Source organism: Micrasema longulum, unplaced genomic scaffold, assembly GCF_059751315.1.
Source record: "Micrasema longulum isolate JH-2025_06_02 unplaced genomic scaffold, ASM5975131v1 h1tg000323l, whole genome shotgun sequence".
NCBI classification, from domain to species: domain Eukaryota; kingdom Metazoa; phylum Arthropoda; class Insecta; order Trichoptera; family Brachycentridae; genus Micrasema; species Micrasema longulum.
Window position 1 is genome coordinate 1,246,738 of NW_028277527.1, and position 27,060 is coordinate 1,273,797.

The 27,060-nt window shown below is 32.3% G+C and overlaps 1 protein-coding gene across 1 annotated transcript in view; it reads right to left on the reverse strand.

The window, feature by feature from the left end:
- The window catches only part of LOC148282485 (F-box/LRR-repeat protein 16), a 188,294-nt gene extending 162,731 nt beyond the window's left edge, over positions 1–25,563 (reverse strand). Inside the window, exons 1-2 of the mRNA XM_088225023.1 lie at positions 24,834–25,563; positions 452–574 (exon numbers count right to left, since the gene is read on the reverse strand). Coding sequence (XP_088081149.1) covers positions 452–574; positions 24,834–25,457 — 747 coding nt within the window. The 5' untranslated portion in view covers positions 25,458–25,563. The remainder of the gene's footprint in view (positions 1–451; positions 575–24,833) is intronic.
- Between the last annotated feature and the right edge of the window lie 1,497 nt (positions 25,564–27,060).

Here is a 27,060-nt window from a genome sequence, read left to right on the forward strand (position 1 = left end):
GTTATATCCTTAGAGTATAGATGTATAAACTCTAAGGTTATATCATGTAATAATCTTCTTTTGTTCGTTTGTTTGATATTCGAACACGTATTTATTAACTTTTCTGTAATTTAAACTTTTGTTAATTCCGTTAGTTGTAAATTGACATTAAAAATAACTTAAGAAACTTTTTTTATATGTATTTGTACTCACTTACAGATATTTTTAATGTTAATATACCATGAACGCGAGGCTACGACGCATTTATTTTTTGTATTTTCAGAATGTTTAACTGATAGCTACTGAGTTGAAGACACTCGTTTACGATTCCGATTCTTTTCCTTACAGAACTTTATTATTCATTTGTCCGGGCATCGAAAAATCATTTTTCAAATCAGAAAAATTAAACAATATGTCTGTATTAATATACTTACATAGATGAGTTAAGTTAAAATGGGATAGGTAGACTTACCGCTTCGTCAGCGACGTTGATGCAATCCGTGAGTGTGAGGGAAACAATGCGGGGTGTCAGGCACGCCCATAGTCCGGCCTCAGTCACCTCATTGCACCCGGCCAGTTCCAACTCAAACAATGCCTGAAAGAGAAGACAAATCTCATTAATCACCCACTCGACACAGATTGATTACGGGAATTGGTCAAATAAGGCCCAATTGTACAAAAAGACTAAAAAAAAAACAAATATTAAAATAAAATATTTGTTGGGTGTTAGTCAATACGTCTAAGAAGACTGTGGCAAATAATTGCTTTGCGTACGGTGATGCAAGATTGTGCACAAGCAAGTTACCACAAGCAAAATATGGAATATTAAAAAGTTCAGATATTTGAAAACAATAAAAACATGGAGACATGCTGTTGATGCTGCTAAAAATTCCGTTCCAATAATTTATAAAAATTAACATGTAATTTAGCCCTGTAAAAGCAAAATAAATAAAAATTGATAAATACGCCGCCCATTTTATGCGCGTGCGTCCCCAATCATTGTCAATAACCGACTGAATTTGTTCCACACAAGCATCGGCCACAGAACAGCGTCTCTATTTTCTTTGTTATGAGCTCTATCTTCGTGTTCTCTCTTGTACATATTTATTGCTACATTATCGGACATTCATTCTTCGCGTAGCAAATATATATTTTTTTGGTAATTGATTCCAGCATAGTAAAGAATTTTTTTTTCCAAATCCGGTGTGAAAATGTCCATTTGAAGAATACAAAAAATTAACTTTATAATTTAAATAAAAGAGAGATGTATCAAGTCTCGTATCGTATGTAGACTAGTGTGACATCACAGTCGCACAAGAGATATCGACAAAAATTATCGCTTTAATTTTAAAACGAAAGATAAAACCGTTTATGGCTTTAAAGTTGTCTGATAAAAAGAACGGAAATCAAACGATTTTGCCATTTCAAAACACCGTTCTTTGAAAATCGTGCAAACAATTATTTTCTAAGCTTTTATAACTATACTATATTTTTACGTTTTATATAACTAAAACCTAATTACTTATCGACCAGCAGATTACGCCTTCTAAAATTTAGACTAAACTTAGGTTCATTAAAAATTAGTTTATTATTCATTCATTATTAGTGAGGCAGACTAGATAAAATCCAGAGAAATCTATTACCTAAGTGTGTACGTAGCAGATAAAGAAATTGTAATTTTTCGCTAATGAACCATGATTATTATTATTGTTAGTACTCGTATAAAGACGATGTATCTGAGTAAAATTTATCGTAATCAATTAAAGATAATAAATTGAACAAAACAGCTATTAAAGAAAAAACTTAAATTTTGGAATTTGATTAAGTATTACATGCATATAAAATCACACTAATTTTGTGGAATTATTAAAAAGTTTTAGGTTATATTATGCCATTAATAATTGTTTAAAAGATTAAATTAATTCATACTATTTTTTTAAGAGGAATATTATGGTTAAAAATATTTAATTTAGACAGTACGGTTTTAGCAAAATTCGAATGCCGTCGAATGGCCGATATTAGTGGCCCATCTGAAAACTAAAGTTTTTTTCACGATTTCGTAAAACTGGGCACAATGAAATGCTGTTTCCAGACTTTTTCATGACTAAAGCGTTATGCAAAATTTGACGAAAACGTTTTTTTCGACTGGTTTTAAGTGGTCGTAACGATCATGGTCATAAATCTGGATGCAGTATTATTTATATTTAATTTTTTTCGCCTGGAAAATCCAAACATATACGACTACTCACTGAACGGTGAAATATTATCATCTGTGTCTAGTAAACGAGATTTAAGGATTATATTTGACACTAAACTTTCTTTTACAATTCATTTTGAAGATGTTATCAATAAATCCTTAAAACTCCTTGGATTTATGAATAGAAGCACAACTGACTTCAAAAATATCAATGCCCTAAAAACTCTCTTCTGTTCCCTAGTTCGCCCGCACCTAGAGTATTCCTCTGTTATCTGGCCTCCATATTATGATGTTCACATCAAAAATATTGAATCAGTTTAACAACGATTTTTAAGAAAGATAGGCTGGAGGTTGGGCTTATCCAGAGACCAATATACGTATAATGAGTTAGAAACTAGCTTACATATATCTTTTCTTCAAGACCGTCGAAATAAATCCGACCTTCTAGTCCTATTTAAAATTCTCAACTCACTCTTTGATGCGCCTGAACTACTGAGCTCAATAAAATTAAATATTCCAACTAAAAACCTCAGACAAAACTTACTCTTTCATACCGATAACCATAGAACTAACTTTGGTTTTTATTACCCTATGCCCAAAATTCTAGGGTCTGCCAACAAACATACCAGTCTTGATTTTTCTGAGAACAAGTTGTCTTCTGTCAAATGATCACTGAATCAAATTTAATTATAAACACCTCTCTCCCGCTTCCACTCCTACCAAGTCTACTATATACTACTGTGTCTTTCTACTTATCTTTTTAATATTTTTTTATGTATAAATATGTCCTTAAAAATGCTCATTCGGTGTATATATAATTAAATAAATAAATAAACAAATAAACAATAAAAAAATGGTATATTAATTAACGTATTTTTAGAGAAGAAAGTATGGAAGTCTAGTTATTTACAGGACTTATGACCTGTCTTTGGCTGGTTTTAGTGGCCACTTTACACATTGTAACATTAATCATTTTGCTTTCCATATTTTTTCACTGAAATGTTTTTTATCTCTGTTGTAGTATGTTTATCTTAATATTCACCTAAGAAGTTATATCTAGTTTTTTGTCTACAAACATTTGGAACTCAAAATATTGGTGATTATTTTCAAGCAATGCATTGAATCTGGATTTTCTAAAAGATGAGATTTTTTTTCTTCTTAAATTTGTTATGTATGTTACAATTTGATTTTACATTTTTTAATGACAAAGAATTATTACTGAAAATACTTTTTTATCTATCCGCCCTATCTCAGCAAAGCACATTTTACCTAAAAAGATGGCACAAGAGTCCATTAAACGCAAAAAATATATAAAATAACACATTGATAATCTTAATTATTTATTTAAACAACGGTATTTCGAGAATTTTTTCTGTTACAGTCTTAAAACAATTAGGATTTCAACAATGTTTGAGTATGTCCAAATGCTTGCAGACTGGCTGGATTTCCTCCCTAGGGAGTTATTCATGTTTAAATTTATTTCAACAGAGAGGGAAACACATTATTGAGAAGGGAATATGGACGTCTAGGCATTTACAGGGCTTATGACCTGTCATTGGCTGGTTTAAGTGGCCACTTTACACATTGTGTAAAATTCACCATTCTGCCCATGTTTAAACATCCAAATTTCCTCAACTCTTCCACCTGTTGACTTTTGTGAAGTAAAGGAGCTGACAATCAGGATTTATTAAAAATTCCATTACATATTAAAAAAATATTCAATATCGTTTATCGTAACGTATTAGATTTAATACTTAATTTATTTTTTGAAAAGAATGGTCTTCTTTGTCCAAAACAAATCGGTCTGAAATACCCAGTAAAATAAGTCATTTTAATTTAAATGACTTAAAGCGCTGATCATCTAATCAGCTTATCTACGTGGTGCACAATGTTTTTTTTAAAAGTATTACATAAGAATCTATTTTATAGGCTAACAGCAGGTGGAAGAGGATATGGAAGGAAGTTATGAAAAATATACCACAAAACCCCGACAGTTAAGAAACCTTTTTAAGGTTTTTTTTATTAGGACTGGTGGGAATCAAACTGGCGACGTTTCATTGTAGGCCGTATAGCCACGGCGTCTGTAATAAAAAGAAACGAGAGAAATATGCCTGTTTTAAAACCAATCCAGACAAACTATTACCACTAAAATGAAGTTGATTATGGTAATTGTTGTTTATAAAACATTATTATTTTTCTGAAAGAAACTTTATTGAAATGTTGTTTATATTTGTACTGAAATCCTCGATTTTATTACAAGAAAAAATGCAGTTATCAAATCTAACGCATGTACGCATTTTTTTAACCCAGAAACTTGTATTTAAGGCTGTAGTCTGGTAAAACGAACGCAAAATTAAGAAATCATACGATTTTGTCATTTTAAAACGGCAGATTACGCCATTTCAAATTTAGACTAAACTTAGGTATCTGGGATCTCAATAAAGACTATGGATTGAACAAAAATTTTTTGTAATAATTTGAAGATAAATTTAACATGAAAGTTGTCGAACCCAAATTTTAATTTTTTGATTTTAAAAAGAAATACAAGCATTTTAAATCACATACATTTTTGTAACATTTTCTTTTATTTCTACGTAAAATTATGTCTTCGGTAATACTTCAAAAAAATCATTTTTAAATACTTTAGTTGAAACCTTTTTTATAGAATTGTATTATCTTTTTTTTAAATAGAAGATAATTCAGGTTGTAATATTAATTTATAACAACATCTTCTTTACGTTTTTATGACCTTCAGACCTGCCCTTATCGTTTTCGGTAAGGGTTATGAAGGTCATAACAACGTAAATAAGATGTTGTTTTAAATTGAATTCTCGTATTACAATTTAGAATTATTTATATTCTACAATTACAATTCCGTGAAAAAAGGTTTTAAAAAAAATATTTCTCTTTTTTTGTTTTTTAATATAATCGAAGGCATAATTTTACGTAGAAAAAAAAAAAACAAAATGTCACAAATATGTATGCGATTTAAAATACTTGTATTTCTTTTCAAAATCAAAAAATTAAAATTTGGCTTGGGCCACTTTCATGTTCAACTTATTATCTTCAAATTATTAAACAAATTTTAGTTTAATACTTAGTCTTTATAGAGATCCCAGATACCTAAGTTAAGTCTAAAATTAAAATGGCGTAATATGCCGGTCTAAAAGTACTCGTAATTATATTTTAGTTACATAAAACTTTTAAGTATATTTTTTAACAGAAAAACCTTTAGAAAATGTTGTTTTATCTAATTTATGTTTTTTTAATTTTTTTTATTATTGCGCGATTAAAAAAAACATTCGTTTTAAAGTGGCAAAATCGTATGATTTCTTAATTTTGCGTTCGTTTTACCAGGCTACAGCCTTAACTTCGACATTGGGAAATCGATTTTGAATGTAAAATAAACGACCCTCGAAACGTATTTCTTTCAGTTTCCAATAAACCCGGTAATGTAGGTTGTGGCTTATCATATTTTGCAATGGGAAATGTAAAAATACAAAGTGCCCCAGTTTTTAAAATCAATATAACACATTGCATGCCAATACTGCACAGCCTTACATTAAACATTTATTATTTACGTACAAAACACAACAATAAATGAAACAATGTTATTTGACATTGAACGTTTCACCTTGGTTAATTCATTTTCTATTTTCTTTGTTTTAACTGCAAATTAAAATTGACACGGGCACTTTAAAAATAATATTTGCGTTCTTAAGTTTTACGTACTTAAATGAGTTGTACAAAAATAACTCGCTGATAGAAAATAGGAAGTCGTGTTGGAGCAGGATAGGAACCTAGGACCTATGATCCGTTAGTCTTCGACACTATCCATAACCCGGTTAAAACCATTTTTTTTACTTTAAGCAAATATAATTATATTTCTTCTTTTACCAGGTAGTTAATTCAACAATGTTTGAGTATGTCCTAATGTTCAAACATGGGCAGAATGGTGAATGTTACACAGTGTATAAAATGGCCACTTAAACCAGCCAATGACAGGTCATAAGCCCTATAAATGCCTAGACTTCCATATTCCCTTCTCAAAAATGTTTTCCCTCTGTTGAAATAAATTTAAATATGAATAACTCCCTAAGGAGGAAATCCAGCCAGTCTGCAAGCATTGGGACATACTCAAACATTGTTGAACATTATATGTTACTGTTTTAAGAAAATTAAAGAGAAAAAAATGAATAGGACTTTAATTTATTTTTATTTCTTACTCATTTCCTTTCTTGATTCAATTACCTGTCTCCTTCCAAAGTCTTAGCACGATCCCACGTTTTTTCGTTTTTTTATTTGCTTATTCATATATACATACGAAAAATACAAAAAAATAATAACGTATCCCTAACTCCATAAGGCCAAGCGCCTTTTGTCTAGCCTATCCTCATCTTATAATGCATATAACGAAACAATGTACTTTTACTAATAAATTTATGAATACAAGCTGTATCTGTCCACTCAAAACCAGCACTAAATCGAAAAATATACGTATATTTTTTTAAAACGCATATCTTTCGAAAAATATTTCACCAGTTTTTTGTCGTTAGATATTGGTTTTAACCACTTAACAATATACCCACTTAAGTGCACACATTTTTGAACTTTAAGTTTAAAATATTATAAATAAAAGGCACTTTTGTTGGCACAGTATTACCTTTGAGTATGTACGAGTATATATTTTATTTAAACTTAACGGCGCGGCGTACGGTGTTCACATGTAATTGTTAAATACTTGCTCCAAATTCTTAACAAATTATTAATACATGTGTTTTCAATAAAAAAATGTAAAAAGTTTGATAATGAAGCAGTAGCTCACGTTTAAAAGTGCTTTGGTTAAATTTTAATCTGAATAAACTAACAATATTTTTCCAAATTTTTGTAGACAAGGACTGGATTCAACTCCCTAGGAAGTTGTTAATATTAATATATTACAACAAAAATGAAGAACATTTTAGAGAAGGTAATATAGAAGTCGAGGCATCTACAGGGCTTATGACCTGTCATTGGTTGGTTTAAGTGGCCACTTTACGCACTTTGTAATTTTCACCATTCTACCCATATTTGAACACATATTTCTTCAATTCTTTCATCTTTTGATGTTTTTGACTTAAACCAGCCAATGACAGGTCATAAGCCCTGTAGATGCCTAGACTTCTATATTACCTTCTTTAAAATATTCTTCATTTCTGTTGTAATATGTTGATGAATAAACTAACCTTTATAAACATACATTTTTTCAGGAATCTAAACTTAAAGTAGGAATTATGTTGGTGATGATTTATCAACTTCACCCTTGATTATATGTATTTTTTTCTTGCAACTATAACATATTTTAATGTTTTATTTATTTATATATTTGAAAAACCACAGATGCAAAATTACAAACCAATATTCAACTTAAGCATCGGTTCCCATATGGACAATGCCTGCTCTAAGGAACCATAATTTATACTTCGTAAATCTATCATAAACAGTACATTACTAATTAAAAGATATGGAAAAAATATTGTATCACTTATGATTTCAAAAACAATAAATAAAACTTATAATACTGTTTCTATTTACAATAATAAACGACTTGTAATTTTACATTGTAAAAAAAAAACGTTTTTAATTAAAAATAAATAACTTAACAAAAGGTATTCATAATGCATTCATAGCATTGTGCAAAAATGCATATTCCATATGCAAGGACTGGCAAAAAATAGTCTCTAGAATGTATGATGTACCTTTGCCTGGAGAGCGAATTAGCGATGAACGAAAGTTAGTCAAAAGTGATGGTATTTGAAAGGGGAAGTGAGGTTACTGACTGCATAATAAATGTAAATAACAAGTAGAAGAATTTGTGTATCTAGAAAGCATGTTTTCAAGAGATGGAAGAGTAGAAAAAGATGTTGAAAAGAGAGTGAATGCGGGCAACAAAATGAACGGTGCACTAAGCACAGTAATTGCTTATAAAAATATTTCAATCGAAGGTAAACTAGCACTGCTCAACGGAGTTTAAGTCTCAACACTTATGTATGGAAGTGAAACATGGAACTAGAAGAGAAAGGATGAAAGCCGAGTGAACGCGGTTGAAAAGCGATCCCTTCGACCAATGTATGATGAAATCAGACGAGAGTGTAAATCTGAGACAAGTATAATTGATAAGATTAAGAAAGGGTCTTTGAGATGGTTTGATCATGTAGAACGAATAGTAAAACAAGTATATATGGCGAAAATTAACGATAGCGTGAGACGAATACGACCAAGGAAGATGTGGAATGATCAGATAAACCAAAATCTTAAGTCTGGTCATGTCAAAAGTCGAAATAATCGGTGCGTGTGCATGATAAAATTTTTAGATGAAGAAGAAGCGAGATCTGTATGCAAAGACATTGTGATATGGCATTCTATCCTTTCTACCTACCCTTACGGTGAAACACCGTGACGATTTGTTGTTGTTATTTTATCGCCCATCAAGCGCCCTCAGAGGTAAAAAATCCTATTAACTTAATGTTTGGATTGATCTGTTTTATATTCAAATTAGCAATTTAACCGAACTAATCCCAATTAACATATTCGATGAATAATTCAGCTCAGCAACGAAAACCGAAATCGCCCCGAAAATGCTAAGTTTCCCGGTGCTTTATAATACCAACAGTAAGGGTCAAATTTGTTGTTTTTTTTATTTTTATATTTCATCTTAATTATTAATCCCATTTTTTTTATTAACTATACTTTAGAATTCAATTTCGAAAAATGTTTATTTTATTTATGTATTTATTTTATTTGCAATATATTTATGTAATATTTATTGAGACCCAAATCCCAACTCCATGGAACCAAAGTCCTGTGTTGAGTTGGGAGGAATATACGTTCTACAATGAGTTACAATAACTCACTGTGGGAGTAATGAGGATGTTCAGTGTTTTTTTAAACTTTTTAATATGCCACATTTGTTTTATTTTCCTTATTTTTACTAGTACACGTATGTTGAATTCTTTAATTGTAAATGGTATATTCTCTAATTTATATTTGTTCTTCAATTTTTTATTATTATCGGTATATTTTCAAATTTACATTTACACTTCAATTTTTATTATAATCGGTACGTTTTCAATTTTTATTACTATCGGTATGTTTTATAATTTATAATAATTATGTCCCATTTCTTAACTATTGATGTTATTTCAATATTTGAGTTTGTCCAAATGTCCGTAGACAAAAGACTGGGTATTCTCCATCCCAGTTGTAATTTGTTAATCTTAACGACTCCCGAGGGGGTGAAATCCAGTCTTTTATCTGCGAACATTTGGACAAACTCGAAAATTGTAATGAAACCAACTGGTCCAAGAAGAAATTTAAAAATTGAAAAATTGTTTTCAGGCGTTGCTTAGTATGTGAAATAATTCAGTCAGATGAATCTCTTCACAACAATAAAGGTTTCTGCTCTTTAACTTCAATAAAATCGACAAATGGAAGATTTGAAGAAATATGGATGTTCAAACATGTGCAAAATGGTGAATGTTGCACAGTGTGTAAAGTGGCCACTTCAACCAGCCAACGACAAGTCATAAGCCCTGTTAATGCCTAGACTTCCATATTATATTATTTAGGTATTCTTCATCCCAGTTGTAATTTGTTAATCTTAACGACTACCGAGGGGGTGAAATCCAGTCTTTTATCTGCGAACATTTGGACAAACTCAAATATTGTAATGAAACCAACCCGTCCAAGAAGAAATTGAAACATTGTTTTCAGGCATTGCTTAGTATGTGAAATAATTCAGTCAGATGAATCTCTTCACAACAATAAAGGTTTCAGCTCTTTAACTTCAATAAAATCAACGAATGGAAGAATTGAAGAAATATGAATGTTCAAACATGTGCAAAATGGTGAATGTTGCACAGTGTGTAAAGTGGCCACTTAAACCAGCCAACGACAGGTCATGAGCCCTGTTAGTGCCTAGACTTCCATATTCCCTTATTTAAGGTATTCTCCATCCCTGTTGTAATTTGTTAATCTTAATGACTCCCGGGGGGGTGAAATCCAGTCTTGTGTCTACAAACATTTAGACAAACTCAAAGATTGTATTACAGATATAAGTTAATAAAAGGTACCAAATTTAAATTAATCCTAGTAGTGTTAAGGTATTTAAATTTGAAGATAATGAATTGATGCATTGCGTTTTAAAATTCAAAGGTGTTATATTAAATAGAAAGAAAACGGTCGGTAACTTGAGCCCGGGACCATTGCATAAAAACTGTATACATTGAGTTTGGGCAAAAATCATTACAAAACCCCGGTTATTCAATGTTCCTCGTGGTGTCTTGTCTTCTCTTGTTATTCTGTCTACGTCTACACATGCAAGGTTATAATATCTTGTATTGGAAGATAAATTATCAACTCTGAATTTATCTGGATTACGTATTCGTGGGTGAGCGTGTATATTAATGCAGGACTCTATGCATCTTTAGATGTGAATAAGGTTATTACGATAATTATAACTCATTGAAAAAGGACAATTTAAAATTTAGGATTAACGTTGATTTTTTTTCAACTTCAACATTGTATGTTTTAATTGGTTGTAATGTAATAGCTACCACTGTAGTATATGTAAATATACAAACACGTAAATTTTGTGTACGAACGTACTTATATTATACTACATTATACCACGTCTTAGGAAGTTGTTGACTTTACTCAATTACTACTAATACCTTTGGGATAGGATTTATGTGGATTTATAGGGATTTGCATATATTTTGAACATTAAATTAATGATGAAGCTTTCCGATATCCGAGAGCAAAGGAAATAAAGAACAACAAAATAATGATGCATAAATATTTGTGTATATTCAGAAGAAAAAATCTTAAAACGTATTGTTTATTAAAAAAATATATTATGATATCTTGTTATTGATTATTATTTTATGTTTTCTCCAAATGTGATCTGTTGTTTTGTTTATAAATCACATAAAACAAAGTTTTTTACAAGTATAATACGTTGAATTACATTCCCAGAAGTTACAACAATTCAATTTAAGACGTAAATAATATTAACATTTAGAAAAACGCACTTAATGAGAACAACAAAGAAACAAAGCAAGTTTAGCACCTTTATAACTAAATATAGCACAACAATACATACGCCAAAATCATTTTCTTACACAAGCAGAATAAAAAAAAATAGTGAATCTACTAAGGGAGATAAGGTCATTAACATCACACGCCATGCAGATGATGCTACCATAGTGATGATGAGAACATATCCATCTCAGTTAGTAAACATCTGGATCCCTAAGAAATGTCGTATAGTACAATGAACACATGATTATTGAAAACATAATTCGGATATACAAAACGTGTGTCAGATCAAATCATGGTGTATACAACAGAGGTGAGGATAGATAATGAGAAAATAAATTCGAAAAACCAAGTAGAAATACTAAATAGAAAAACTAAATAACTGCTCAGAACGTCAGAGATGAAAGTACTAAAGGCAATCGCATGGAAACCCAAAAGAGGCAGAATCCAGAGTCAAGAAGTTAGACGGAATTGCCATATCCAGTGCATAGTAAATAGATTATGGAGAGATAACGTCAATAATTTTATTAATGGACAGCTCTAAAATCCCCTATACCATTGCCCACGAAATCCCGGCCGTTTGTCGTCTGCCCGGAAGACCACCAAGGAGCGGGAAGAATAGCTGAAACTCAAAGTTTCAGGAGTTAGCTTTTAGTTGATACCAAATTAATCGAAAAGTTGTCATTTTGCAGAAACCGATATTGCTAATAGGGACCATCGAAATGTAAATAGTAACAACGAGGTCTTTAATTGTCTGATTTTTGAGCACCAAATCTTTGATTTTCTTGACGCGTCTTGACATAAACAGTCAGCCTAAAGAGCGATATCAGGGAAGGTTCGGGCACATGAGACGGAGACCACTAGACTATACGGAAACTCAGGTAATGTCTGTGGATCTTCTTCCAGTCATCCAGAGGAAGATCAAAGAACTCCTGTAAAACTCAATGCTACAAAATCCAGCAGGAAAACGGCCTAAATCTAGATGAAAACGACACCCAGAATTAAAGAACATATATTTTGTGAGTCAGAAGAGCCTATGCCAACAAACTACACAGGCAAAGAGTTGTGTCAGGAAGTTTGGAGTATATAACCACGAAATTAATGCTTTAAATTTGAATAATACCTTTTATTGTTTTTTAAATCAAATCTGTGAAGGAAAAATTTTTTTTTGCACATTTAATGATTGGAATGGTTTCGGAATCCCAAACAATTTATTTTTTTTGCTTCTTTGAAAAGTTTGTGAAGAATAAAATTATGGTAAAGCAGTTTAAACAAAATGTTGTTTTACTCGTGTTTTATGTCATGAGGAAAAATGAAATCATATGTATCCTATAGGATACATTGACAAGAAAAGGGTTAATCGGGTTGTAGTTCCGTGGTTGTGTTGCAAACTCACGGATCAGAGGTCTAAGGTTTGAATCCCTCTCTACCCCAACTTGATTTCCATTTTCTAATAGTGAGTTGAAAATGTAATATTAGGGTAAATCATTAGAAAAAAATTCGTTTTTTGTTTTCACGATCGATTGACAAGTTTTGTAAACTATTACAATTTTATAGTGTCACTATTTTATTTAAGGTACATTGTAAAAAATTTCAACGCTGAAGCACAAAACTGATTGTATGTATTAGAACTAGGTACTAGGTAAACACGTTATTCGTACTCCCGCGCAGAAATCTCACAATTATAAAGAGGAATGACGAAGTATTCATAGATCAAAGTGTTTCATCTCAGAGATGAGTGAATGACAACTCAAGAACTCTTAAAGTATCGCGTAATTTATTTCAGGAAGCGGCTTTTATTTTCAGTCCGCTATTCTTGGTGTCAAAACATGCTGAAAATTCTAAAGCGTCGCGACGCCGACGCTTGTGACATCCATTTCCAATGCGCTTTCTATTATTAACTCCATCCCGGGAAAAGGATTGGCGTATTGTCACAACGGTCCACGTGTTTTGCGTAGCAAATATCACGGTAATTTCTGAAAACGCTTTTCAGGATTTCGTAACCGCTTTTCCCTGAAAATAAAAACAAGACATTCTCTTTCAAAATGCGTTATGGTTTTTTTAAGACCCCGTTCTTCTCCTTTTATTCCACTCTTCTATTGAAGATTAGCATCGGTATTAATTGATTTATTTATACAGGGTGTTCTTTAAACCCTGTTAGATCCGAAACCACGATGATCAGTACGGGCAAGAAGACATATTAGCATATTTTAAAAAATATTTAGAATAAAGAAAATTTGTAAAAATAAAATATTAAAAAGAACAAATGGTTGCTTACTTCTGCGGAATGTGTCAGACTCCCCCCCCCCTCGTTCCTCTCCTGCAGAAGTTAGCAACCATTTGTTTTTTTAAATATTTTATTTTTTTAAATTTTACTCGTTCTAAAAAAATATTTTAATGTGCCTATATGTCTTCTTGCTCATACTGATCATCGTGGTTTCGGATGTGACAGGGTTTAAAGAACACCTGTTTATATCTTTTTTATAGTTTCTATTTGTAATAATTTAACCTGCACATCTGTTTGTATTTTAAATAATTTAAAAAATATCAGCCTCGTGGCGTAGTGGTTAGTGCGTTTGTCCACTATGCTTGAGGTCCTAAGTTCGATCCACGGCAAAGGCGCGGGCGACGTGAAATATTTGTTTTTTTATGCTGCAATATCACACTATATTTCTTCAATATTACTTTTTATTTATAGGAAACATATTCGTAAACCATATTTGCCGCAATCAATCGGTTTCTTAGAACAGGCATTTGCCCATATAGGAACCGATTGCAACATTAGGCGTATTAATATTTCTGGATTGCCGACCCTTCATATACTGAGCCTACTCCTAGTACTAGCAGAATTTGCCAGAGTGTTTTTTGTGCCATTTTGTAACATTGTATGTATAAACTAATAAATGAATAATAATAATAATAATAAGGCCGACTTATTTCTACTCGATTTCCTTTTTCAGGATTTTCAGCTGAGAGTTGGCATCGAGTCGAAAATACTTGTCTAGGGTTCTGGTTCTATTTCACACACAGAACTGTGCTCTTCACCCGCTTGGAATCACACTAAAAACTATCAATGAAGAGTAAAACGGTCACAAAACTCAATGTACAGGGGTTTAAAATTGTAGAATGACTGACCAGAAGAAGTAAAAGAGATAGAAAGCCTTAAAATATGATGTTGATAAACTTTTATAAGAAATATATAATATAGTTTACCTAATTGAATATTTATATGAGTTTTAAAATATTGTGAACAAACTAAACAAAGCATTAATAAATCATATACTTCTTAATGCTTAGTGTATTTTTTTTTTATACCTTTATTAGCGGCCTCCGTGGTAAAGCGGTCAAGACGCTTAACTCACATACAGAGGGTTCCGGGTTCGATTCCCGGTGAAAACACAAAAAAAAAAGATTTTTCTCAAGCCTGGGTGTTCCGTGATGTAATTCACCGCTGTAATTGGGCCTCCTGGCTTGTTTTGGTGCAAAAATAAAATAAAATAAACAAAAAAATTATTACTATGTTCCAATGCAAATTTCTAAATGCACTATTCTTTTGCCTTTTGCCGATTGCTTAGCTATGTGACAAACTGTGAATTGCAAATATAAAAAAAAAAACTGAATACATGTAAATTGTTATGCGTTTTTTTTCTTTCTTCTTATTTCTCTTCTATTCTTTATATATTTGTTAATTATTTTTTTTATTTATTAATACCTCAACGATTCAAAGAACTTTTTACAAATCAATGTTTTACATATATAATAACAGCAGTGCACAATAATTATGTAGTACATAGTATTAAATATAAAAGAATAATTTAAACAAAACAATTGAGAGAACATATAATTTAAAAAAACAAAAAAAGTAAAAAAGAAACATAACATCTCTAAATAGAAGATAACAATAACCATGAGAAAATATTTTGTTCTAAATATAAATTTAATATAAATATAATTTCGTTATCCAAGTGACTTGCTCTTCAAAGAATTCAGAGTACTGAATATTATTCAACAGTATATGTTGAGAACGGTAGTGGTTACACACATAAAGAGAGACATTTACCCAAGCGTCAACCACAACCATAATACAAGATACTCTAATAGGGATCTGATACTAAGTGAAGGGGTCAACACTGTTCTGGCATCGAGACAACACTATAACGTAGGCAAAAAGGTCCATAACCTTTTGCCAGAATCGTGGAAAGACGGGAGTGTTGTCAAGTTACGGAAGGTGTTGACCTCGCTCTTTCATGACATTGGTCGTAGGGAGTCAGAAAAGTTGATGCATGCCACGGATTGGAGAACCTTACTGGATGTCAAAAACAAAATATAAAAAATAAGGAATAATTAAAAAAATATATATTTATAGATAACAACAATGAAGTTTCGCATAAATAAATTGTCTATGTTTTTATGAATGTATGTATGTGTATGCGCATGGCTGTATATACGTGTGTGTGTATGTACATGTGTATATATGTGTATGTACATGTGTATATATGTGTATGTCTGTATGTATATGAATCAAAATGAGTATCCGAATAAGTTTATATTTTGTTTGTCTGTGCTTTATATTAATTTCTTAACTATTATAATATATTACAATGTAATTGCCTAGCTTGGAACGGGGTATGTACCCTTGTTAGCTGGGCAAAGTGAACATGGAATTGTATTTTGATAAAGAGTGTGAATAAATAAATAAATAAATAAATATAGTGAAGTTGAGAATAATTAGATGAAAATATTAAAAAAGTTAATACAACATTAGTTCTTTATAAATTAAAAGTTTTTTAGAGCAATAAAAAAAATCTTAAATTAACTAAATACTACCTTTATTAGGTGAACTATCATAAGTTGGTTGGAAGAAGTAGCCATTTGGCAGTAAACCAATGTAAAATTTAAAGTATGTCTAACACATAAAGAAATAAAAATCACGTATTCCAGAAAACAAAGTTAAATTAATTAATATTTTCAAAAATAAATCCATTACTTTTATAAAAAATAATGAGTGAGAATACGTTTTGATTCATTAACAGAATTTGTATTAAAAATATCGAATATTTGTTCAAATTGATTTCTATACCTATGTTACCTTTAAATATGTATGTACTCAGTGGCAAATGGTGATTTTATTTACAGGTAAGCTATAAAAAAATCATATATTTGTACCTACACAGAAGGTACATAATATAATAAAAGTAATATATACTATAAATTGATATTTTTCTGTGGTTTTGTGTGATACAACAACTCTCATCTGTGAAATCAACTCAAACGATGTAACTTCGTGATAAATTATATTATTTATTACTTTAATACATAACTCAATAAAAAATAGCACTACGAATTTAGTCGATATTAAATATTTAATTGAAATGTCAACTGGCCGAATTGTTCTAAACATTAATAGTGCTAAAAATGGCCGCGTCGAGCGCCATATGTCCTGCAATATGACGTATGTAAGTAATTGTGGTCTTATGTCAAAAGTACCATCTCAAAGAAAAATAGCCCTTAAGAAACAATGTTTGAAATATTGTTTTCCAAATCAAAAATCTTCAAATTATTTGTGTAATCTGCACTTTAAACTAGGAGAAAAAACCCGCACTGGGGTTAAGACATTCAAAATATAGTATACTTATTTGTAAGAAAAAATAATCTGCAATAATCGGCTAGTTTCTTGGCTCGCCGCAGGCGCTGGGCTCGCTTTATTAATATTTATATTTATATTAGCATAAAAATACAAACGGTGAAAATGATTTTAAATAAATGGTAATGATTAATTTGTTTTTCTGTAAATAAAGTTACAGTAAAACCTTACTATGATTAGTCAAATATAATGGTAAGCTGCCCATAATCGCTTCTATACGCGGCCCCTGGTATGTTATGCACGTTTGTAAATCTTAATAAATAAATAAAATACATACGAGTATTATGTTGGTATCGCGAGAGACGGAATCTGTGATTCGGGGAGCTCATTCGATTGTAATTAATCATTATTATCTCTTACTTGTAACTGACACCTACCGAATTGAGCAATGGAAGATCTTCACATTAAATTACATCATTGAACAGACAAACTGCTCTCTCGTGAATAATTCAATACTTGATATTATTCGATTGGAAGAATAACCGGACGAAATATTACACTTGTGACGAGGGATAAAAGTGAGGCAAAATATGCGGGCGTATTGAATATTTATTGTATTTTATCACTCGGATTTTAAAAGCTACTTTAATAAATTGACAACCACGCGTAACCACGCGTAAACCCGGCAAAATCCAAAATCTAAAAAAAGTGGGATATTAATTGAAACATAAATACAATTTTTTACAATAATCATAACATTGTTTGTTAAAAATACGGTTTTATTTGTAATAACTTGACTTTTAAATTGTCGGGTTTGTTGCAAAGATGGCAACCTCTACTTGAGTATTGTAAAGTTGGAATTTATAATTTAAATTTATTATTTCACAATCTTGACAAAATCACGCTTATTTCACCACTGTTAATGTGTAAAATAATTACTGATTATAATAAAAAAATAAAGTTAAAAAAAAGTTGAAGTTAAGTATTGTATAAGTTTATTGCAATTTGCTCAAGATAAAGAAAGATGGATTTGGCCGGGTTTGCAAAAAGTACCCACAAATGTATTATGTACATTTTTATATTGCGCTGCAATTTTTTTACTATTTATTTTATTAAGTAACAATGTTTTGAGTTTGTCCAAATTTTTGTAGACAAGGACTGGATTTAACCCCCTAGGGAGCTAATAATATTTACATAATACAACAGAGATGAATAACTTTTTATAGAATGGAATAAAGAAGTCGTTTTTTTATAAAATTTTGTTTTTTTACAATAAACATAAGAGGTAAAACAGTATTAAAAAAATAAATGATAGTTACCTAGCAATAAAATACATATTTATAGTAAAAATAGTAAACGAAAAAATCCCACAAAAGCATGGCCTGTTCGTGGGTATACAAGAAAATGTTAATTAATTTTTGCTCCTATAATAAATACACAGTTATAATATTTTTGTGCAACATAAGAAAGAAAAAAAAAATATTCTGTAAAAGATTATATGGTATTTTTTAAAAATAGTAATTAAACCATCTAAAGTCTAGGCATCCAAAAGGGCTTATGACCTGTCATTGGAGGATTTAAGTGGTCACTTTACACACTGTGTAACATTCACCATTCTGCCTATATTTGAACATCTATATTCCTTCGATTCACTCAAACTCAAAACATTGTAGATAAATCCACCTGGTCCAAGAAGAATTATATAAATTGGAAAATATTTTCAGGCGTTGCCTAGTAGGTATGTAGGTGAAATAATTCAATCATGTAAATCTCACCCGCAACAATAAAGGTTCCAGCTTTTTAACTTTACAAACGTCAACGAATGGAAGAATCGAAGGAATATAGATGTTCAATTATAGGCAGAATGATGAATGTTACACAATGTGTAAAGTGCCCACTTAAACCCGCCAATGACAGGTTATAAGCCCTGTGGATGCCTAGACTTCTCTCGTCCCTTCTATAAAACGGTATTCAACAACAATGTTGTATAATGTAAACATTTTATGAAGTTGTATGATTAACATAGTCTAACTGAGAAAGATTCTTTTAATTTTCATACAAATAAACACACTTTTTTATTCTTGTTTTTTTATATGTTTATTATTAAAATATATAATATATAAAGTAGATATTGTACTCCCAGGAGTTATTAAAAAAACTCATTTTGGACCGTACATAAAAAGAAAACATTTTTGTGACAATACAAACCATCATATAAAATCCCCTCATGTACCAGCACTAAATCAAATTAATATAGTATCTATATAGTAATATAGTAAATAGTAGTAAAATAAAGTAAAATTAATTCATATAGAACTAAAATGGATTGTCTCATTCGCCCATACCAATGCTGAATCAACTGCTCCACAACTGTATAGCTTATGTTAGGTTTTTGTTGTTTTCATTGTGTGTTTTGTAATATAAATAATATAGATGTACATAAATACCTTGTTTTAAAAACTGTCTGAATATTTGTTTATTATGTTTGTTTTTTAAGTTAGTCTTCTTTGTTTATTCTCAAATGCAATTTAAAAAAACTAAATTGTTAAGTGTCCTCGGCACGGGAAACCCCAGTAAGGTCACATTATTTTTATTATTAATTATAGTTTGTAATCGAAAAATATTAATAAATAAATAAAAATAGTTTCAAATATCTTCATAATGGTACTATTGATAAATTTTTTTATGGGATAAACATATTACCAAATTATGTAAAAGATTAAGGACAGTTATAGTCAGTATGTTTAGAATGAAATATTTTGTACCAATAAAAACAGTAAGACTTATTTATCAATCATTAGCGGAATCAACTATTAGGTATTAGGTATGGTATTACCAGTTGGGGCCTTTCTTGTGCAAACAATATTAAAAAAAAAAATCTTTACAAAACTCGGCAGTTAAATTAATTAACAGATCAGCTAGAATTAATAAGGTAGAGGTACCCAACTTTTTTAAAAGCAAGGGTGCCTGTCCGTAAATGCTATTCTATAGCTTAATTTTGTTACTATATATCGATTTAATAGTAACTACCAGAAAAGGTATATACATACACATAATACAAGGCTAGCACAAAGTGAAGACTTGTCAGTACCGAGGTTTGTAAACAAGTATGGCCAAATAACACTTCATTATATAATTACTAAAATTCTCAATAAGTTTCCTAAGCAGATCATAAAAGAAAATGTTGACGAAACTTTTAAGAAAAAAATAATTAAATGGCTTATATGTATCAAGGCTATATATTGATTATTATTTTACGTTAACAGTCATTTATATTTTTTTTAAATGTAAATTTTGTGTAAAAAATACGCATGCTTTTAGTTCTTAATAATGTCAATATTACTTTTTAAATTTATATAATTTCTCTAACGTTTTTTTTTTGTAAAGGAAAAATAAGAAACCTGCTGACAAGCCGGTTTCACGGTTTAGTGGGTTTCATTATTTTTATTTATATATTTTTTTCTGTTCATGTTTAGATTCTTAAATAAAAGTAAAAATTGAAAAAAATGCGTAATTAAAACTTTTTTTTAAATTATGGATTTCGTACATAAATATCGATATTAGATTTTACCTTCTCAGTATATACCGATGAAGACAGCCATTCATAATCGCGGCATTACAATATCACGTGAATAGAGTTATCTTCGACTGTCTACAAAGAAAAACCGATATTTGTGTAAGGAAATAAGTATATTTATATTAACATTCAAAGTATCTTTGTCGGTAACATATAATTGAACATGTTTAAAAGAAAAAAATGTCTGCATATTTTGCTTTTCATGCAGAAATTTTAATTTTACTGTGTAGATAAAATTGAAGATAAATGTTAACTTCTCATTGTAATCGGGGCCCAGGACAGTGAATGGTCAGTTTTGTCGATTTTAGCTAGGCAAAATCAGTTCGACGCGCGACGTGCAGTTGTCTGTTTTGCACAGTATCAGGAAGGCATTCGCAAGAGAGTGACAGAAAAACAGTGTTCAAATACCAATTCATAAAAATTCCCAGACACCACCATGCCTCTTAACTCTCAATTCCATATTAAATTTATATAAAAAAAACTGGATTAGGCAAAAAATAAGTAGTGAATACACGTAACTTAATGTAAATGTACATATAAAAGAGCAGTTTAAATATTATAAATAATGACAGTCAAGCAAATATAATTCCATATAGTATTTTACCTTCATATGAAATAACTATTTTACAAATATTGCAACATAAATTAAACTCAAATTTAGCGCTTACTTTTAACAGAGATATACATAACCATCGCACACGATCTCATAACAGTCTGCATTTACCCCCTGTACAACTGTACACTCCTCTAAATACGGATTGAGGTCACTCCTCTACATTGCCTCTACTCAATATAACCTCCTGCCTATTCACCTTAAATCAATTTCTTACCAGTCTACGAATGGAAATCAAATTACACTAAAAAAAAATTCTATAAATTAATTATCGATAACCCTTGACGTTGTAAATTAATGTTAAATAAAATATTATATTTTGTTTTTAAAAAGGTTTCCGAAATTTGACCGCTTTAATTATGTTCAATTAAATGTATTTTTATCTGATAATCTTTAATTGTATCGATCCCAGAATGAGTTTGCTAACTCATGGGAATACAATTATGTTTTGTACATTTTTGTATTTTGAAACAAAAATAAAGAAATTAAAAAAAGGTGATAAATAATGCTAGAATAAGTATAGATTTAAATATCGTATTAGACTATGTTAATCATAGAACTTAATAAAATGTTTACATTATACAACAGAGATGAATAACGTTTTATAGAAGGGCTATAGAAGTCTAGGCATCTACGGGGCTTATAACCTGTAATTGATTATAAGCCCCGTGGATGATTAAGTGGCCACTTTACACACTGTGTAACATTCACCATTCTGCCTATAATTGAACATCTATATTCCTTCGATTCTTCCATTCGTTGACGTTTGTGAAGTTAAAAAGCTGGAACTTTTATTGTTGCGGGTGAGATTTACATGATTGAATTATTTCACCTACATACCTACTAGGCAACGCCTGAAAATATTTTTCAATTTATATAATTCTTTTTGGACCGGGTGGATTTATCTACAATGTTCTGAGTTTATCCAAATTTTTGTAGACGTCAACGGATGGAAGAATCGAAGGAATATAGATGTACAAATATAGGCAGAATAGTGAATGTTACACAGTGTGTAAAGTGGCCACTTAAACCCTCCAATGGCAGGTCATAGGGCTGAAGTTCCCCGTTAAAAATGTTAAAAATAGATTTCTGAAACGAGTAGAGTACAAATTTCATTTGCATTTTCCAAATTACACAGCTTCTTTTAAATTTCTTAACCTTGATTCACTATCAAACAGAAGAAACATCTACGACAAGACCCTTCTTTATAAAATTGTAAACAATAAGTTTGATTCCCCAGAACTATGTAATGTATCTACTTGCTTGCCATGTCCCCTCCAGACCAACTAAGACAGTCGTCTGATCTTCTCGATATTCCTAATGTTAAAACTAATCATAGGAAAAATTCTACCATCCTTCGTATTTGTGAACATTTAACAAGAATTGGAGAGTGTATTAAATAACAAATATAATATGAAAATAAATCGGAGCAAAACCAAAGTAATGACTGTGGCCTGTAATGAACAACGAATAATTAGAAATGTCAGGAGCAACTCTGAAAAACGTGAAAGAGTTTGTGTACCTTGGAAGCAGGATCAACTGGGATGGGAGAACAAAAAGAGATGTCGACTGCCGTATCACCAAGCGAGGTTTGCGTTTAACAAAAAATTAAAGATTTTTGAGTCAAATAATATCAATCTAAAACACCGCAAGCAACTTGCCAAGACATATGTATGGAGCATATTGATGTACGGTTGTGAGACATGGTGTCTTACCGAAAGAGATAAAAAAAAAAGACTAGAAGCCTTCGAGATGTGGTGCTACAGAAAAATATTAGGAATTTTCTGGGGAGACCACATCACTAATGACGAGGTTCTCAACAGAATCGAAGAAGGTAGGCACCTAATCAAAACCATCTCAGATAGGCGAGCCCGATGGATCGGCCACATTATGCGCCATGAGGGTCTCCTGCACGATATCATAGAGGGAATAGCTGAGGGGACAAATTATAGAGGGCGCCCCCGACGGGAATATTTGGAGCAAGTGTGCGAGGTTTTAAACTGTGCCTAATGTGTCGAGCTGAAGAGGGCTGCAGAAAATAGAGACCACTGGAGGACGATATGCAGGACTTTGCAGCAAACCAATCCCCAGGATTGAAACTGCGAAGAAGAAGAATAAGAATTTTAATAGTCTAGATATATTTAATACTTCACGGTACAGATTAGAACTAACAAGCTTGTATCGAATATAACGGAGAAGAGCCGTTTTGTCTTTTTTTTGCTCTTTCATTTATTTCATTTATTTATTCAGATATTTAGAACATTACAGAAAAAGACCCAATTCATTCTAAATACAATAATAAATCACAAATTACAGTAGATAATTATGTTATTAAAATAATATAACAAAATGTAAAAAGAAAAATTAAATGTTAGAAAGTGCTTTCCTAAGGGAAGGCCCACTGTCGTGAAATATGTCGACATCCGAGGCGATGCGATTAAGTAGCAAGATTGCCCTACCAACCGGCATAACCATTGGCAGGTTGGTTCTGCATCGCGGTAGGTAAAACAATCGATGCTGTCTTTGTCGAAGATAGTTATCAGGTACGAACAGACCTACATCCATCAGAATTTCTGAGTTATGTATGCGACCACCGATCACCTGGAAAAAGTGAACACCCAAATGAACGTCCCTCCTCCTCCATAATGACTGATAGCCTAGCATTCCCAGTAAAAAGTCAGTTGGGAAGAGCCAAGGATAATATCCACACTCTTTAAGGTACAGATAGCGCAGAAATTTTTTCTGCACTCTCTCCACCATCAAAGAGTATCGAGTCTCATGTGGCGACCAAATAATGGAACTAAACTCCAAACGACTTCTTACCAAGGAATTATACAATGTCCTCAAAATCTGAGTGTTAGAAAAGATCTTGGCATTTCTAAGAACAAAACCAAGCATTTTAAGGGAGTCATTACATAGATTAACTCTTTATTTATCGTCACCAAATCAAATGCAATTTTATACTCTTACTTTCCTTCATTCATCTTCCACCACTCCTCGTCACATTCCTTATTTTCCTTTCTCTGCTTTATTTATTTTATTTTAATTTATATCAAGAACATTGTTCTAATTACATATCATTTTATTTTTTACTTTGTTTTAATTTTTGCTTGATTTACTAAAATTATTAAATACGCATAATTGGATAGCAGGCCCTGCTATGCATTCTCATAATATTTTTAACATCTTTTGAAAAGGTTGACTGAGGCTTTTTTTTAGTTTTGTCTGGTAGTTCATTGTATAATTTCAGTTCCTTCGTTAGTCTCGATTGTCCTTGTCTCATTTTAAAATGTTGTAAGTGATGTTTATTTATTTATTAAGGAAATCATACATTATTATTGTTATTTTTATTTTTTTTATTTTAAAATACAAAAATGTACAAAACATAATTGTATTCCCATGAGTTAGCAAACTCATTCTGGGATAATTACATTATTTTATTTTTTTTGTATTGTGTGTTACATTTTTTTTAAAGTTTAAGTTATTTGTCTTAAGTGACAATAATGGCTAATTTAAAAATACACTTTAAACATTTCCGTTGAAAAATTCATGTTTAGTTTTTTTAAAGAGTTCTTTAGTTGGTGTTAGATAAGGGAGGTCATATACTAACTTCTATTGTTGTAGTCTGTTGTTTCATTTTAGTTTGCTGTTAAATTACATTATTACGTTGAAAGCGATCAAAACGATTAATATGACGCAGTATTTTAAAACCACCATAAATTATATTTAAAATGCAGTTTCACCGAAAAATGTCAGTAGAGGCATATCGGCTAGTGGATTAAAATATGTATACAACGATCGTAACCTGGAGGTGGTCCAGCAGGGTCTCCAGGCCGCGGTCGCTGAGGCTGGAGCAGCGCAGGCTGAGGGAGTGCACGTGGGCCGCCGCCAGGGGGAAGCTGGCGGGGAGCTCCAGCGCGTCCTCGTCCGTGGCGCCGGACAGCGCCAGCGCGCGGAAGCCGCGCCGCACCAGCGAGGCGTACAGGCGCGCGCGGGCCGCCGGCGGCGCGGCGCGCAGCTCGCGGCAGCGCAGCACGGGCAGCAGCCCGGCCCACCAGCGCGGCCGGTACAGCACGTCCCGCCAGCGCGAGCACACCTGCGCCAGCGCGCGCCGCTCGCCCGCCGAGAAGTACAGGAACAGCCGGCACAGGAACTTCTCGTCCAGCACCAGCGCGTCCCACGGCAGGTAGCCGGGCGGCGCCTGCGCACGTGGGCGGCGCGGCGCGCGACGCGCGGGCGCGCGTGCCGGCTTATCGGGCGCGCCCAGCGCCGCCGAGCCGCCGCACAGCGCGCTGGTGACGCGCTCCATGACGCTGGCGCGAGCGCCGCCCGGCGAGTGGTGCTTGCCTCGCAGCCCGAGCCCGTTGATGCGCTTGGACAGCTCTGCCGAGGCTCTTTCCACCACGCCCTGGGCGGACATCGAGGACATCTTCACCTTTACCTTCTTTATTGTCGGGCGGTCTGGCGCGCCCGGCGCCGAGTGCGGGGGAAACTGCGGCCACTCAGGCTGACGCGCGACTCATCGTCTCCCCTGACTGAACTATATTCCAATCACTTCCACCTCTTTTCTCACTGCACAGATTCGAGAAACTTACATTAAATCCAAAGAGTATTTCGCCGATCTGTCAAAATAATTGAAACAGCCACCCACTTTTGTTTGTTTATATCACCCTCGCGATTTGTTGTCAAGACCGCGGACACTTTTTGACGAAACCTCGAAATGTCGCCAAATAAATCCTCGCGGAACTGTTAGTCTTCGTAAGAAGCATTATTATCAACTTTAACAAAACGAAAGGTTTCTCTTTGTAAAACACTTACATAACCTTAAAATATTACACCCACAGAAACACTGCGCTACCCGATAGTAGTTATTTACCTATCGGAGGGTTGTCGCCTCCCGATCACAACCCTGTAAAGGAACGATCCCGGGTGACTCATTAAATGGGTAGGTACGGATTCTCAATACTTTCGTGTTTTAAATAACATATCGAAAGGAATTATAGTTTTTAGTATGATAAAGTGTCGGGAAATATACGAACGCGCGCGAGAATCTAGCCCCACACCGCGACTATTCCCTCCGAAATACGGAGACGGACTGTCTGCTGGTTATCGCTTTCAGGATTCAGTGTTGTGTTTGTGCCACTGCGGAGGGTGGCAAGGTGTATATTTCCATTAATGCAAAACGTTTACTATCCACTTTTCAACTATAGGTCAGGACAGGTATTTTTTGTAAGTTCTTCAAAAATGGCATTAATTTATGTGTTTTAGAAGGATATATTAAAATAAGGAAAGAATTAATATATCGTAATCAAATAATTGTTCATTAAACATAATTTCAGTGAAAACTTTCATTTGAAATTTTCATTACTTAGTACGAACATCCTGAAAAATTCGAGTGCAAATATTATGAGTCCGCCTCCTTGCATAGTGTTGGCGCGTTCGCCTACCACGCTTAAGGTCCCGAGTTTGATTCCTGGCAATGCCATACGTTTTTCATAAAATATTATGGTTTAACAGGTAGGTTTTAACTACAATATTTAACTGTCGTTATGTTATGATAAAAAATATAAACAAATGATATGAAATGAATATATACCCAGAGAAAAAAAACGTATTTTTTTTATAACATACACACAATTATATGACTTTAAAACTTACTACCTTTAACAGGTCTTTCAACTCAACACCTCCAGTGGTTTGAAACTTGAAATATTTGGGTAAATATAGAAATGTTTTTTTTTTTTATTATTAAAACTTTTTTAATATAAAAAAACCCTACACAAAGAAAAATATAAAAAATTCTGGTTGCACTTGCTAAAAAAGAGTCAGGCTCTTGTATTTGGCAAGTGTAAAAAGTAATATAAAATTAAATCTAAACAAAAATTAAAAAGAAAGGAAAAACAAGAAATACAAACATTAAATATAATAAACATATGTTTAGAAATGTTTTGTTTGTTTTTTGTTTATTTGATTTGAAACACAAACCAATGTACAGGTCATTATGCTTGTTTTTGCAAACCGTTTGTCCCGAT